The sequence below is a fragment of the Epargyreus clarus genome, unplaced genomic scaffold, assembly GCF_041222505.1.
Source record: "Epargyreus clarus isolate Ecla_fem2 unplaced genomic scaffold, WU_Ecla_fem_2.2 ptg000034l, whole genome shotgun sequence".
NCBI lineage: Eukaryota > Metazoa > Arthropoda > Insecta > Lepidoptera > Hesperiidae > Epargyreus > Epargyreus clarus.
This window is the reverse complement of record NW_027332239.1, coordinates 10,841,460-10,859,046: the sequence shown is the minus strand read 5'-3', so window position 1 is coordinate 10,859,046 and position 17,587 is coordinate 10,841,460. Positions and strand designations below refer to the sequence as shown.

At 32.4% G+C, this 17,587-nt stretch overlaps 1 protein-coding gene across 1 annotated transcript; it reads left to right on the top strand.

Annotated features, from left to right (window-relative positions):
• The first annotated feature begins 13,764 nt into the window (after positions 1–13,764).
• LOC140755895 (enoyl-CoA delta isomerase 1, mitochondrial-like) lies at positions 13,765–17,484 on the top strand. The gene is made up of 5 exons (XM_073091244.1): positions 13,765–13,934; positions 14,237–14,471; positions 16,337–16,483; positions 16,721–16,933; positions 17,100–17,484. Exons 2-5 carry the CDS (start codon positions 14,238–14,240, stop codon positions 17,355–17,357), a joined length of 852 nt encoding a protein of 283 aa, XP_072947345.1. The 5' UTR covers positions 13,765–13,934; position 14,237; the 3' UTR covers positions 17,358–17,484.
• The last annotated feature ends 103 nt before the right edge of the window (positions 17,485–17,587 follow it).

Genomic DNA, 17,587 nt, shown 5'->3' with positions numbered 1-17,587 from the left:
GAATACTTCCACTTGCTGTTTTGTTTTGATTACGTCCCGTTCCAATGATTTGGAATTGACGAATCACTCGAGAGTTACTAAATTTATTCCTTTTTTTCAATAATACTTCTCTTACATAGATAGTATAAAATGTCATTGCTTGCAAACAGAGGATTTAAACATATAAGAATCTGCAAGTTCTTTATCGTTTATGAGATTTGGGTTTAGGAACTTGTATAAGCAAATTTGTTACGATCGTACTTGTACACATCGTCACTGCACACGTCTTATAACTTGTCATTTATTTAAATTTTAGTTAGCTTGTTTACAGTGTAATGACGTTCCGCCACAAAATGACACTTGACCGCCTGATTTAACGCGACGTTCCGTTCACCGTAAAGAAAGTTCGATTTTTATTAATGAATAGCCCTTTTTTCGAAAAAGTGATCAATGAAAGGCATATATAATACGTATACTAATTCATTAAAACACTTTCCCAAAAAGTGTCAAGTAGCCAAATATGTGAAATACGTATTTATTTATTAAGTAGTATTAGTTATTTATACGTAAATTTTCTCTTAAAAAGACATTTACTTGTCAAGAATTCTAAGAATAAATTGACCAATCCCGTCGTCTGTACCACATTACGAATTGTTTTCTTGGTAAGTCATCCAGTAGGCGCGTAGAGTAGCGTAGAGGGAATAAATTAAATGTGTATTACTAATATACACCTATAAAGAAGAAAAACTAAAAGATATTGAAACGGATTTAAAATATACAGAATTAAAATGTATTTGAATTTATATGTATAAAAAATGGAATTCTTTAAGATTTACATGCGATGATATACATATTATTTTATATATATATAATCCTGTAAGGAATGACGTGCGTTCTCCATGTTGCCGTCTAGGAGCGACTTTGTTGTCTATGGCGGGTTTTCTCCTCTCCCCCCCGAGGCAAAGGGAAAAATATGAGATGCCATAGATTCAAGATGGCGGCCGATTTAAAATTTTTAACTTTTTTATTTATTGACTTTATGCTGATGTTTGTTTCTTTTTCGAATAATATTCAAGTGGGTGTTACGATGAAATTGGAAAAAAATGAAAAACCAAGATGGCCGCCGAGATATTTGAGTTTGAAATTTTTCAATTTTCGAGGTGTTTTTGGGAGGTCGTATCTCTTGGGATTTTTAATATTTTGTTGCCATTTTTTAAAATTTTCTCGAATATATCCCCAATTTTACCAAATTGGATCTATTTTTTTTTTCAACAAGATGGCGGGTCGTCTGTTAGGCGATTTGTAAAATGTACGAAAAACCGGATTTTTTTGAAGTGAAATATTCGGAGGTTGGCAACGTTTGAGCGATTTGGTTTGTTCGGGGCGGTCGTGGGGCTCGGCCCGAAGTGTTGCCAGGTTTGATTTTTTTTCTCCCCACTCTTACAATTTTTCAAACTTTTCATTCAAAAATATGAAAAGTAGAAGGAGAAATATTTTTGATGAAAATTTTTCACTGGAATATTTTTTTTGGCTGTCGTAATGACATTTGACCATTTTCGTCGATGTCGACTGGCAACACTGGCCGCAGGAATTTTTTTTCAGTTTTACGAAAAATCGACTTCATCGACCTGAAGGAGTGGTGGGGGGTGGGTTTGATGTATGAGTGGAATTTTTTATTTGCCTCCGTGTCTATGGGAAAAATCTGAAACTTTCAAAATTCAAGATGGCGGCCGAGCTGGATTGGGCAACTTTTTTTTTTATTTTGCACCTATCCAAGATCGGTATCGTTTCCGGCTAATTTGAGGGCGACTGATACGATGAAATTAGAAAAAATTGAGAAAACAAGATGGCCGCCGAGATACTTGAGTTTGAAATTTTTCATTTTTCGAGGTGTGTTCGCGGGGTGGCACTGATGTGTTTTTTTAAATATTTTTTTGATTTTTTTCGTTTTTTTTCTCGGATATATGCTCAATTTTACCAAATTGGATTTATTTAATTTTTTAACCAGATGGCGGATCGTTCGTCAGGCAATTTGTAAAATGTATGAAAAATCGCATTTTTTGAAGTGAAATATTTTGAGGTTGGCAACATTTCAGCGAATCGCCTTGTATGGGGCGGTTGTGGAGCGTGACTTGAAGTGTTGCCAGGTTTAAGATTTTTTTTCTTCGTTCATACTTTTTTTGGAACTTTCCATTCAAAAATGTAAAAAGTAGAAGGAGAAACATTTTTAATGAAAATATTTTACATGGGTATTTGTCAGGGGGGTCGTAATGACATTTGACCATTTTCATCCAAATTAACTGGCAACACTGGGAGCTAGATTTTTTTTTCACTTTTTTGACATATCGAGTAGCCCAGCCTAAACTATTGGTGGGGGGTAGTAATAATGTATGAAATATTTTTTCGGTATATTATGGTGGTTATGAGAAAAATGGGAAACATACAAAATTCAAGATGGCGGCCCTCCTGCGATTTTCAACTTTTTTTTTATTCTGCGCGCCTATCTGAGATTGGTGTCATTTTCGGCTAATTGTAGGACGACTGTTACGATAAAATTAGAAAAAAATGGAAAAACAAGATGGCCGCCGAGATATTTGACTTTGAAATCTTTCATTTTTCGAGGTCTGTTTGTGGGGTCGTAGCGCGGTGGTTTTATTAATATTTTTTCGATATTTTTGATTTATTGGCCGGATTGTATCCTCAATTTTATCATATGGCAACATTATTTTTTTTTAAAATCAGATGGCGCACCTTGTGTCAGCCATTTTGTAAAATGTACGAAAAAATGCATTTTTCGAAGTGAAATATTTTGAGGTTGGCAACATTTGAGCGAGTCGCTTTGTATCGGGCGGTCATGGAGCTCGGCTCGAAGTGTTGCCAGGTAAAGTTTTTTTTTTCATCGTTCATACATTTTTTGGAACTTTTCATTCAAAAATGTAAAAAGTAGAAAGAGAAATATTTTTAATGTTTTTTTTTCACAGGATTTTTTTTTTTGGGTGCCGTAATGACATTTGACCATTTTCATCTTAATCAACTGGCAACACTGGGATACAGATTTTTTTTTCACGATTTTCACTTTTTGAGTACTTGGGCGGAAGCCGTAGACAGAGCATATAAGTTATGTATGGGAGATATTTTTTATTTCAAATGGACCCTATGTAAAAAATCGAACATCCAATGTTGCCATATACAAAAAAAATGTTTTCATACAAATGCATTTTCTACAGGATTATCGAAGATTTCAAGCTGTTGCCGCCATTTGGCGTCATTTTTTTGTATGAGGCGCTTAATGGCACTTAAAGACTGTACCAATGTGTAAAAAAATATTTCAGTGTTGCCATACAAAAAATAATAATTTTCATACATGTGCATTTTTGTATGTCACATTTCAAACTGTTGTAAATTTTTGACAACGTTATAATGTATGACGCGTTTGTATGTACTAATAGACTGCACATTTTGGTAAAAAAATATTTTAGTGTTGTGATACAAAAAATATTAATTTTCATACATATGTATTTTTGTATGTAATATTTCAAGCTGTTGTCTTGTATTGGTAACATTAGAATGTATAAGGCATTGGTAGATACTAATAGTCTGCACATTTTGGTAAAAAAATATTTTAGTGTTGCCATACAAAAAATAATAATTTTCATACATTTGTATTTTTGTATGTGGTGTTGCGGGATGTTGTCTCCTTTTAAAGACCACCACCACCATGCCCAGCATCACTAAATGTCAGTTTTCTGTATGAGGCGTTTAATGGTACTTATAGACTGTATAAATTGGTGAGAAAATATTTCAGTGTTGCCAAATAAAAAATAATAATTTTCATACAAGTGCATTTTTGTATGCCATATTTCAAGCTGTTGTTTCCTTCTGAGGTCATTCCAATGTATGAAGCGTTTGTTGATATTAACAGTTAAGACATTTGGGTAAAATAATATTTCAGTGTTCCCATACAAAAAATAATAATTTTCATACATATGCATTTTTGTATGTAATATTTCAAGCATTTGTATATTTTTGACAACCTTATAATGTATGACACGATTGTAGGTACTAATAGACTTCACATTATGGTAACAAAATATTTAAGTGTTGCCATACAACAAATAATAATTTTCATATATATGTATTTTTGTATGCAATATTTCAAGCTGTTGTCTTCTGTTGATATCTTTAGAATGTATGGGGCGTTTGTAGGTACTAATATTCTGCACATTTTTATAAAATAATATTTTAGTGTGGCCATACAAAAAATAATAATTTTCATACATATGTATTTTCTATTAAATATTTCAAGCTGTTGTATATTTTGACAACATTAAAATGTACGATGCGTTTGTAGGTATTAATAGATTTCACATTGTGGTAAAAAAAATTCAGTGGTGCCGTACACAAAATAATATTTTTTATACGCATGCATCTTTGTATGTAATATTTAAAACTGTTGTCTCCTTTTGAAGTTATTACCTAATACGTGGCGTTGTTAGCTACTAACAGTTTGAACCATAGATATATTATACTAATAGATTGGCAATCCGAAAGAGTCAGAGCATAGTATACGTATGTGTTAGAGCGAGATAGACAGGCGAGACATTATTAACATTATAAAAATAAATAAAATTAAAATTAGGTTAAAACCTTTCACTCGAAAAATAATGCTGGCCACATATTTAATTGGCTGTAACGCTGTATTCGTGATTTAAAAAAAAACAAAAGGGTATTATGGCGGGAAACGGCAGATGTTAAGGACGATGTTTGTGGAGGTCTTGGAAATAAATAAAAATAACTAGGTTGAAGTCTTCCATTGGAGGTACCCCCAACAATACAGCCAGTGGGATCGGGTGTGTAAAACTGCGTAAGTTAATTTATTCGATATATTTAAATACAACAAATTAAGAATCGATACAAATGTTGGTTGGCACAGATTGTTTTAAGTTTGCTATCTGAGTTTATTAAATAGATATATAGTAGCCTAGCCGGGCGTTTTTCAAGAATTTGATTTGATTTTGGGTCAAATGTTTTTGTTTTCATTTTACCTTAATTTGATATAAATCATAATAACACTATATTAAAAGTTCTTACTTACACAGTCGAGATATAAAATGGCAGTACCGTTGTTATGAGCAAATGTTATATTTGTTTAGAAGAACTTTAATGTTATAAGACAATTTTTGCAGGCTTCAAATTATTAATATTTCGTGATACATTTAACACCTCACGTTTTGGAGTATATGTTAAATATTTACTAGGGTTCATTGTGCGGATAATATCCGAAAGTAATTATTGAATTTTAAAATTATCGATGTTATATTGTTTAACATTATATTATCCGTATAATAATAATGGGATTAGGTTATAGAAAGTTTGTTCTATTCCTAAGTGTCCATTACGTTACGGACAATTGGAAATGTATGGTTACAGCTTGTACTTACTTACTTACATTTTTAAATAGAATTGCAAGTTTTATTTTTGTTTTCATGTTAATATTGGATCAAACAATGAAGAATACCTGTGGTCTTTGGAATGTAATAATAACGGACTGGGCATTCAATACTAAAGTATTAAAAGCACCTGTTACCATTTCGAAGGAGAGGAATTACGAGTCATAAGATATGAAAGAAGAAAAGCAAGACAAATTGTTTAGATTATTTGGAGAGAATTTGATGGTTATCGGTTACAGGGTTTATAAGTATATAATTAATTTATGAGTCGTTTAAAAATGTATATGATTTAATCTTAATGAGCTAACTTATTGGTATGTTGAGAATATTTGGCAATAACTGGTTTGAAATTTTTTTATGACTTGAGTTTTTGAGTATTCTATTTATTTTAGTTTAATTCGTTGTATGTGTTAAATTGTTTGTGGCTTAAGTTACCTATATGAATTTTACCCGTGATTATTCTTTTTGGAGTGTAGCTCTACCATGCACATAGCAGGAAGGGGCGTAAGATGTTAGATTCTATTCTTACGTATTCATTTATAATTATTTATTAACAGACACAGACACAGATTTTGTGGATGTGGTATGTAGTCAAATAAAGGATACAAAATGTATTAATCTTCAACATTTTTGTGACTTTAAAAGAGGGGTAAAATATAAGATTTACTAAAGAAGGGCCATAATCTATTAGGTATATTTGGATATTTTCAAAGGATGGACAGGATAAATATGATATACGATTTACAAAAGAAGGATATAATATAAGAGGTATATTTTCTGCACTGCTCTGCTCCTATTGATTGTAGCGTGATGAAAAGTATAGGTACTATAACCAGCTCAGGAGTATGAAAAATAATTGTATCAAGTTTCGTTAAAATCCGTCGAGTAGCTTTTTTTTCTATAACGGTTATATAGACAGACAGACAAAAATTTTAATGATTGCATTCTTGACATCAGTATCGATCCCTAAATACCCCCTGATAGTTATTTTGGAAATATATTTCTTGTACAGAATTGACCTCTCTACAGATTTATTATAAGTATAGAATTAATATAGATAATATAATATATAGAAATAATGTATGACGCGTTTTTATGTACTAATAGACTACACATTTTGGTAAAAAAATATTTTAGTGTTGTCATACAAGAAATAACAATTTTTATAAATAGTTATTTTTGTATATAATATTTCAAGTCTCCTTATTATGTCTTTAAAATGTATGGCTTATAGACAAAAAAATCACGACCCAAATTCTTGGTAATTTGCAAATATTAACTCATATCTTTTCCAAACAGCCCCAAACAGAATTAATAAAACTTCAATATCGGGTAAAAAATGTAAAAAAAATTTGCACGCAAAACTAAAGAAGACAACCGTTTCGCGAGCTGCTTTAGCAGCGAGCGCACACAAGCGATACCTAGTATTATTATATTCATAGTCCGTATTTAGACATAGATTAGTACTTATCTATATATTTGGACTAAACTATTATATTCAAATCGATCTACTCATTTAAGTTCAGAATTTTTTTTAGAAAAAGCATTTTTTCTAATATTGCGTGATAACGTGTGCCTCGTGAGCTTCATAGACGGAGTTCTTTAGTTGACGTTCTATTCTGAATCAACTTAAACGATTTCGCAGGCATAGCTTGTGTTAGAATATAAAAGAATTATTAGGCATGGCAGGCATAGCAGGCAGGCAGGCAGGCAGGCATAGCTTGTGTTAGAATATAGAAGAACGTATTAAAGTTGATCGAGCAGGACTTTACCACGCCATGCGAACCGTTGGGTTAATGGTTGATTAGCGGACAAATAATAGTAGTCTGCGAAGCGGACGATAAACAGTGCTAGTTCTATTTTTTTCGAGACTATTCAACTTAGTCCTCTGGGTCAATAACAATTTAGTTATGGTTGAGAAACTTCGATCAACAACGATCGATCAACTTCGATTTTGGATCGAAATTGAGAAAGAAGAAGTAGAACATAATCTAATTTTTGCTATTAAATTATTAAGCTATAGATGAGCTGGTGCTTATTCGCGGTGCTTACGCGGCGTAGTCCCAAAATTTGAATTATACGAAAAATATAAAATAACAAACATACTAATGTACCTTTAAAATAGGTAAAGATTTGAAAACGATCCTGTTTAATGTACTTTTATGTGTATATATGTATATATGTATGTATCAATAATAATCTTCCTTAAAATATTGGCTACTTGACACTTTTTGGGAAACTATTTTAATGAATTCATATACGTATTATATATGCCTTTCATTGATCATTTTTTCGAAAAAAGGGCTATTTATTAATAAAAAACATATTTTTATTACGGTAAACGGAACGTTACGCCAAAACAGGCGGTCAAGTGTCATTTCGTAGCGTGACGTCAACACATTGAAAATATAGAAATAAACTTCGACGCTACACATACTTCAGGAGAAATCTTGGGAATTATTTAACTTTTATTAGAACAAATGCAAGAATGTCAAATTACAAGGCGTGTGCAGTTACAAGACGATGTGTACAAGTACGATCGCTAAATATCGTAACAAATTTGCTTATACAAGTTCCTAAACCCAAATCTCATAAACGTTAAAGAACTTGCAGATTCTTATATGTTTAAATCCTCTGTTTGCAAGCAATGACATTTTATACTATTTATGTAAGAGAAGTATTATTGAGAAAAAGGAATAAATTTAGTAACTCTCGAGTGATTCGTCAATTCCAAATCATTGGAACGGGACGTAATCAAAACAAAACAGCAAGTGGAAGTATTCATATATTTAATATATTATATAGATGTCTATGATAAGAATAGAATAAAACGTCTATGAGAATTCTATTTTAAGGGCCCATTCTGTAATTAATAGGACACAATTAAAATATTTCATGACTGTGTTTTTATTGATGGTGCATGTGCACTGATTAAGTTACAGGACTGTATAATTAAAAATACATGATTTGCTAATATTAGTATTTTATTAACCGATTTCTTTGTTTATTTGGTTTATATGGTTCTATTAGTGAGTACACACAGTAGAACTTTTGTATATATTTATCATATGTTACAGTTACAATAATTACTACAGATCACCTAAGCTAAATTTTTGTGCTGCTTGCGTGTCTGCTTTTCTTCATTACTAAAATTATTTTCCGTAACAAATGGATATATATTTTTATCACTGTCATTTTCAGAATTAAATTGCAATGCAATAATAGGAACTGTATGGTCACTTTTCTTCCTTCATCTTGTTGGGTAGGTTACGCAAGTAAAGAAGTACTATTTCCCGTGTACTTTACTTTATGTATTTCAGACTGGTGCCCACTTTCGAAACTTTTGGCTCCTCACTTCTTCTAGGCAGGACAGTCATCACATTTTCATTTTCATTGATGTACCTTGTGTTCAGGACAACTTTTACTTTTCATGAAACACAAACTTGCCTTCCTCTTAAACTGCACATACTCTATAACGTCGTCACTATACGATTGTCGGGAAGATCTGTAAATATAAATATAACCAATTAATAACCTTAAAACAGTTCACATAAGAATATAAGTATATTTAAAAAAAATCTTAATAATCACTTGAAGACAACCTTTCTTCTATCTGAAGTCAGTTAAGAAATGTTTTAATTGTCCGATATGATTAAATGTAAATATAAAGAATGTTTTACTTACGTTGTTTATTTGATATTTCCATAGGTTATCTCACGGAAGTTTTTGTATCCATTTTGATTTATTGCACTGCATATATGGAGATTCTTTAAGCAGGTTCACGCTATCAGCTTTAATATAGTATGGCTTCATTTCGGTTCACAACATAAATTCAACCAACTCTAACAGCAAACGATTTAATTATTATTTGTCTTGTTTGGTTTCGATGTAGTGACGTCACATGACATTTGAGGCAGCACTGTCGCCGTTTTGGGATTTAAAATCCACATATAAAAAATCGAAAATTTCTTTTTAAAAATTAAAATACTTAGAACGTATTAAAAAATAAACGAAATACTGCATAATTTATGTTTACTTATAAGCTATCATATCCAACATATTTCATATTTTATTGTTATAACTGTCAAGTACCCAATTACTTAACATAATATTTTCAGATTTTTTGACAAAAAATACTAATTTCCGTAGGTGTGGCAACACTTCATCTGATTTAACCCATTCATTGCCACCAATGCAAATGGTGCGTTGATTGAAATGACTACATCATGCTACTAACGCACCATATGCGTTGAGTCACCTATTCACGTTTTTATCACTTCACTTAAAAATTGGTAGAAATTGATTTAATTACTTGGCAACAGTCACAACTTGAAATATTTTTAAATATAGAAACACTGTTGGTTTCCGGCTCGCTCTGTCAATTTTGTTTTGACAGCGAAAAGACGGTTGGTGTTAAAAACCTCTATTTTGATTTGGGAATAACTTGAGTTTTATTGAGTGTTCGTTACGTATTTGTTCATTGGGAGATAAAGGTAAGTAATAACCTTAATTCTATCATTATTTTCATTGATTTTATTGCGCATTACTCTAACGAAATCAAATCAACGCATACGGTGCGCAGTGTTGGCAACCGTACGATAATTATCGTACATGTACGATAATTTGATACCACCGTACGATGTACGATTGCGAGTCATTATCGTACGCAAATGTACGATAATTGGCTACTTCAAACTGTTTGTACTTTAAACAATGAAACGAAGAAGAGATAAGATATTAGAGCTAGCTCTTAACGATAAAAAGGATACAATGCCCGATGATAACAAAAGGTTAATTTTTTTTAAATCCTGAAAGTTATTCTTCTGTGTGTTAAAATAAATTTTCATAATATTCATAATAATCTTAAAATTCATAATGATAAGAAAATATAATATTTGTCTTTAAGTTTCTCCTAAATTGATAGATCTTTATTTTTTTAGTTGCATGACACCAAGACGACGTCGCTACACAATTCATGAAATACCGTCTCCACGAGCGTTAGTATAAACATTAATTTACATCCTAAGTTTTATTTTAAAATTTTTGTTGACTTCTCCTTTTTTTCAGATTTGTTACAGTGACAACAACTGATAGTAAAGAAAGTAAACCATCTAAAAGATCAAAACGTGCCAAATCGCTTTTCCCTGAATCACAATATAATAATTCCGAAAAATTGGCTGAACCTCTTGTTGATTCATTAGATGAATACGATGATACGTCGAATCAACGTCATGAAGACACATCTGTATGTAAAGACAGAGTTGACTCATGTGTGATTTCAACGTCATCAGCCAGTCCATATCAACATAATTTTATGTCTCTTCAAAGTCAAGAATCTTCAAATTCAAACTCAAATGTACTAATAGAACCCCAACCTTCTACGAGTAAACTTTCATCACCAGCAAATGAAAACTTTTACTCTTTAAGACGCGGTGTTAAAACGAGAGGAGGTGTGGCGAAACAGAAAGGTATTAAAATAATTAAAAGTCAGAAACTGGAAATTAAAGATGGTAAATGTAAATTGACTGACTTGGTAGAAAAAAATGCGAGTAATGATGACTTAAATTTAGATAGATCATTGCAGGATTTAGATATTATAAACGAAATGAGAAGTATATTTAAAGAGTATATTTAAAGATAATAAGGAAGAAAAAGTGAAAGTGACCCCACCCTCTAAAAAAAAACGACTCAGTGATGAAGACCTTCTTAAGATACTGGAATTGGATGAAGACGATTTACAAACAGAAGTTGATCAGGAAATTCTATCAGATGATTGCTTATTTTCTGATGCAAGTGAAGACGCGACGCAAGAGAGCGAATATGAGACGCAAATGAGTGAAGATGAGACGCAATCGCAAGTGAGTCAGGATGCGGCGCAAGTCAGTGAAGATAATAATATAAGTTCTAACGGCCCATTACAAGTAAATATTGATGAATGGAAAAGTGAATATGATCATAATATTGCACCAATAGAGTTTAATGGTCACGAAAACAACCTCAAAATATTACCAGAAAAAAATGAACCATGGGATTATTTTGAATTGATTGTGACTGATGATTTTTATAAAACGTTAGTTGGAAACATTAACGATTACGCATCTAGGTTACTATCGAATATACGAGATCCTAAGAGCAGAATAAGACTCTGGAAAGATGTAACTGTTCCAGAAATTAAAGTATTTCTTGGAATTTTATTTCACATGGGTACTATCAGACTCAACCGAATCACAGACTATTGGAAAAAGGATCCATTGTTTAATATAACAGCATTTTCGAATCACATGAGCAGAAACAGATTTTTGTTAATCATGAGATCGTTAAATTTTGGAGACGACTTGTCTGATAATAGGCTTTCGAAAATAAATAATTTAATTAACTATTTCAACCAGCGAATGGAAGAAATTTATTGCCCGTCTAAAAATTTAGCTATAGACGAATCAATGGTTTTGTTTCATGGTCGATTGATATTCCGTCAATATCTTAAAGGCAAAAAACATCCGTACGGTATTAAACTTTATATCTTAACCGACGAACATGGAGTAGTTCTGAAGACGATTGTATATGCCGGCGCGTCGGATACTCTAGTGGGAGGTGATAATCATAGTGAAAAAGTAGTTCTGAATTTATTAAATAATTATTTAAACCAGGGTTATTCTGTTTACATGGACAACTTTTATAATTCAGTAAATCTTGCACACAAATTATTAAATCTTAAGACGTATTGTACGGGTACTTTACGGGTAAATCGAAAAAATAATCCAAAGGAAGTCACACAAAAAAAATTGAAACGTGGTGATTCGATAGCAAAATTCAATCCTAAAGGCATTTGTGTCATGAAGTGGAAAGACCGGCGGGATGTTTTAATGATTTCATCACAATTTAAATCTAATATGACCAGTGTAACGAATAGACGCGGTGAAACAGTTTCCAAGCCTGAAGTTATAGAAAAATACAATAAATACATGGGTGGCATAGATCACCAGGATCAAATGTTATCGTATTATTCTTGTGAACACAAGACTATTCGTTGGTACAAAAAATTAGGAGTTCACGTGTTCCAGCAAATGTTGTATAATTCGTACACACTGCACAACATTTTCTCGCCTAAGAAAAGTTTTTATGATTACAGACTTCAAGTTATAACGATGTTGTTAATTAATAATGTACGAGACACTACGCGCGATTCACTACCAAAAAAACCAGTGCATGTTCTTCAACATTGTTCTCGTACTTATGAAGGCAACAAGAGAAAAGTTTTACGACGTCGGTGTAGGCAGTGCTGGGTATCAAAAAAAGTACGAAAAGACACTCCATATTTCTGTCCCGATTGTCCCGAACAATACGGGTTTTGTTTAAACGATTGTTTTAAAGATTACCATAATTATTAATAAAACAATTATCTAACCTAAGCGGAACTGTATTTTTATTTCCAGGTCCTTGTCGTTGTCATAAATATATTCGTCTACACTATAATAACCTTTACGTACAAGCTGTTTTTACAAGTCGCTTGAACATTGTGATGGGTAAATCTCGTATAGGCTTGGGTATTTTATTGTAAAATCGTACTCCAAGTCCCATAAAGGATCGTTGAAACTTACTTAGCCAGAATGTGTCTGTTTCTTGTTAAATGGTTATGCCTATCACTATTCTGTTTAAACATATTTGGATTGTTTTTTATGAACATTATATTACTGTAAATAATTGAACGGCCACTATTAATATCCCTATTTCTTTATATTTCTGCCGTAGAGACTCGCGCGGTTTTACATATTTTTTATTAGGAGTATTTAGGAATAAAGTAGTTCGCTAAAAGTAAAAAATAAAAAGAAACATTTCTTAACAAATAGCTAAGTTTTACCAATAAATTTATAGCTGGTAAGGCCTAGGCAGTCAGTTTATAGTGCGTTGAATCGAATCAGCTGTTTTATGTTTACGGTGGATCGAATTTCAGGATTAGGATTTTTTTTTAAAAATCTCTATATTTTTACATTTTTTGTGGATTTATGGATTGCAAATCTATTTAGCACAGACCTACCCCCGGATAGAGCTTTAGTAAAATATACATTTATATCGGGTATCAGCAGGCAATTAGGACCTATTGCATAATATCAAATAACCGTCGACGGCAAACGGTGCGTTGAGTGGCACTAACGAATAAATGTTTATTACCAGTGCCACCAACGTATATGGTGCGTTTATCGTTTTTCGATGGGTTTTTGTCATTTATGGGGTTTTAATAATTAAAAAACACAATATATTACGCCTTCCCTATTGTAACCAACAAAAACATTATATGGCACCCAAGTGATGTTTTTATAATTTAAGTGGCAATGAATGGGTTAATTTTGGCAAGTCCAAACTCCAACTAAAAGTCTGACAAAATTAATTAACTACAAAAAAACTGTCTGTGTAGTGGTTAACTGTGGTAGGTAATAAAAACTCACTACGTTTACAAAGTTTGCTCAAAGACAAAGTCACCACGAAGTGTATAGGTCAACTTAACAGGTAAGAAAAACTTTATTAGAATAAATTATTGTATTGAATAAATAAAAAGAAACCGTTTGTACAATTCAAAATAAATGAGGCTCCGAGAGTCAACAGACCTTATTAAAACAATAATATAAACAGTAATAATTAATTAAGTAATAAAAAAAAGATAATGTGTAATTTTAACATAATATGTATTATGTTTGTGGTACTTAAGTGTAATATTTAATTGTTTTAATAAGTGTGATACGCTCCAATTTTTTGTTTATAAATAGAATGTAGTTGTTATTATAATCATTATTATTAAAAATCGGTTTTAGGATGTATTTACTAAGACCGGCCGCATACAATGTTAGGAGGATAGTTCCCAGCCTCCGGACAATGGCTGGCCAGGCTGGTCCTCTTACTGATCTAAAGGTAGACAACGATGGAGTAGCAATCCTGACCATGCAGCGGATGCCCGTAAACAGCCTCAACTTGGACCTGCTGCAAGACTTGAGTAAATCATTTGATGAAGTAGCTAAGAACAAAGCTAGAGCCATGATTCTAACATCAGTACGTTTGTATCTTTCGTTTTGTTTTTTTTTTTATTAACACACTTTTTTTTTAATATCAGGTTGATTAGTGAATCATAGTACTGCTGTAAAGGTTATGTCAATGAACTAAAAGCTTCCCGATAATTAGTATGTAGTTTAGCTAGTAATCCAATAGAAATAGTAAAAACCTGATATTCCCGCCTGATGTCAAAACTGAAGAATATGAAGGTGTTTGATGTGGTTGTCAGGTGAATTCTCTCAGTTGTCAGGGATAACTTAACAACATCGGAAATAATTATCATTTGTTTCTAATTTACTGTCAATGGCCGACAACCATTGCTGACAAATGAGATTACACATGTTAGTTAAGAAGTTGATCCTACATACATTTAATCTTACCGCCCATTGACTACTATCTACTATTAATGCTACTGATAAGTTCCTTGGCAACTGTAAAGTAATTTATGTATGTACGAAGATACATAAATTTATGATGCATCAATGCTGTTTATACAGCTGAAGCTATTTTGAATGAATAAAATGAAACATGTACATCGGTGACTCAAAGAACAAATTTGTTCTAAGCTACAGCTTAATGTCGAAATTACATAACAATTGCTGAATTGATAGTAGCAATGGGCAGTTAGCCTTATAAAAACATAGTTATCACAAATATGATTAATATACACAATAAATTCTATTGCTAGATTCACTTGAATAAAAATTATATTACTCTTAGATCATAGAGTTTAAGGAAAAGCTCTGAATGGATATACAAAGTGGAAAATAATTACCACTTACATTGATGTTGAACTCATTATCACACAAACTCTTCACACCAATTAAGTGTGTTTTATTACTAGAATTTATTATATCAATTTTCCACACCTCTATGATAATGACTAAACCTAGCTTGTACATGACATGAAGGATCCCATGATTAGTTATTACACATTTATGTATGAGAGAATTTGTAAATTTAAAGTTTTCAATGGTATTTATATTTAGTCTGGAATGCACTAATGTGAAAATTGACTGTCTTTGGAGTTTAAGCCACTCATCAAGATGATGAACCTTAGACCAAGGTGTATACCCAAAAAACTAGATGGTAAAGAGTCTAACATACGACATAAACCCATCAAAAATTTAGTACACAGCTGATCACAAATTATTATTATTATTACCAAATTGCATCAGGAGTTGTTATTATTGATTAATTGTCAAATTTAGAACTTGGCTAGGCAAAAATTCGTTAAGATCGATTATTTACGATTCCTTTCAGCATCCCCCAGAAATAATTATATGTAAAGTCGGTAAGAACAAAAACTAGTCAAGTTTTTTTTTATAATATAAGAGTAGCAGACGAGCATGCAGTCCACCTGATGGTAAGTGGCTACTGCCGCCCATGGACATCTGTTTTAAACCCCAGATAATCAGATATTCCTACCTGAGGTCGGCCACAGATGCGCCGCTACCCCTGAGGACTAAGCTGGAATGCCTCGGAAAAGTCTTTCTCCCTTACCACACCCTTCAAACCGGAATACAGCAGCACCTAACACTGCAGTTATTAGGTAGAAATAGGTGTGGCGGTGGTGCCGCCGGAGTCGAACGGGTTCTACCACTTCATTCAATTCAAGTACATAATTACAAGCTCATGGATTGTATCAATATATTATAATTATACCTACATCCTGCTTAAAATTTTAACAACTCAAATAGTTTTAAATTGAAAATACTTTAATAAATTACTCAGGAAATCCAAGACAATGATATGTTATTTGGTAATGGATGTAAATCAAGCAATTATTACAGTATGTTTTTGATGCATTATATTTATGTTTATTGTTTTATGAAGGTGTTTTTAGATATTTTCATTTCATATAGGCTTCCCCAACTGTTTTTTCTGCTGGCTTAGACATAATGGAAATGTATAAGCCTGATTTGAAGAGGGCTGAAGCATTCTGGTCTACACTGCAAGAAGTTTGGCTAAAACTTTTTGGGGCCAATTTCATCACAGCAGCAGCTATAAACGTTTGTATAAATCATAATACATATATATAAATATTTTCAATTATTTACCATACCATATTTTTTGCGCCAAATATTCGGAATTTTGTTTTTATTTTTTTAAAACTTATCTTCGTTGTTTTTTACGACGAATATGACGATACCTTAACTTTAGAAATCCTTAAGAAAGTAAAAATCCACAAGATAAGCGCGAAAAACAAACGTTCCTTGGCTGCAATTTTTTTTTAACTATTCTTGTAGGGCCATTCACCCGCCGGCGGATGTCTTCTCTCGATGTCATGTGAATACAGGGCAATGGTGGCCGGCAAGTACAGCATAGGGCTCAATGAGACAGCCTTGGGTATCATTGCCCCGCCTTGGTTCATGGACACAGTGTGCCACACTATTCCTATGAGGCAAGCAGAGATGGCGCTCACCACGGGCAAGCTGTTCCCTGTTGATGAAGCTTTAAAGGTACATTTGTATTTTAATTAGCAATATTTTATAAATTTGTCGATTTACTATTCCTATGAGGCAAGCAGAGTTGGCACTCACCACGGGCAAACTGTTCCCTAGAAGATAGGCTGATAAGTTGAGCGTTTTCTTTAGGATCATATGATTTTGACAAAAATTATTCCAGGTGGGCCTGATCGATGAAATTGCGACTGACAAAGATGATGCAATAGCTAAATGCAAAGCATTCATTAAGAAATTCGACAGGATACCACCCTTAGCGCGCTCTATTACAAAGCTGAGTATTAGAGAAGGTCCTTTGAAGAGACTACAGGCGAACAGGAAAGAAGATGTAGCCGAGTTTATTAAGTACGTAGGGAATCCAAAAATACAACAAGGTCTGGAAATGTATATTCAAGCTATGAAGCAGAAACCAAAGAAATGAACAGAAAGATGCTTGTTGTATCTATGTTCCATCATTACCTATATTACATTATACATTTTGTAAATATGTGTATTGATATAAGAATACTATCTGTACATATGTAAAGCAAATATACATTTATTATATATTATAATAGTTTTTTTTGGTTACCACCCTCATATTTTGCTTACTTAGTTATAATTGGGATACTATGTAGTTTTACAATTTTAATCGACTTTTCATGAAATACG

Coding starts and splice junctions, on each gene's coding strand:
- LOC140755895 (XM_073091244.1), top strand. CDS start 14,238: ATGTATTTACTAAGACCGGCCGCATACAATGTTAGGAGGATAGTTCCC. Junction 14,472..16,336: donor GAGCCATGATTCTAACATCA/GTACGTTTGTAT, acceptor CATTTCATATAG/GCTTCCCCAACTGTTTTTTC. Junction 16,934..17,099: donor CTGTTGATGAAGCTTTAAAG/GTACATTTGTAT, acceptor AAATTATTCCAG/GTGGGCCTGATCGATGAAAT.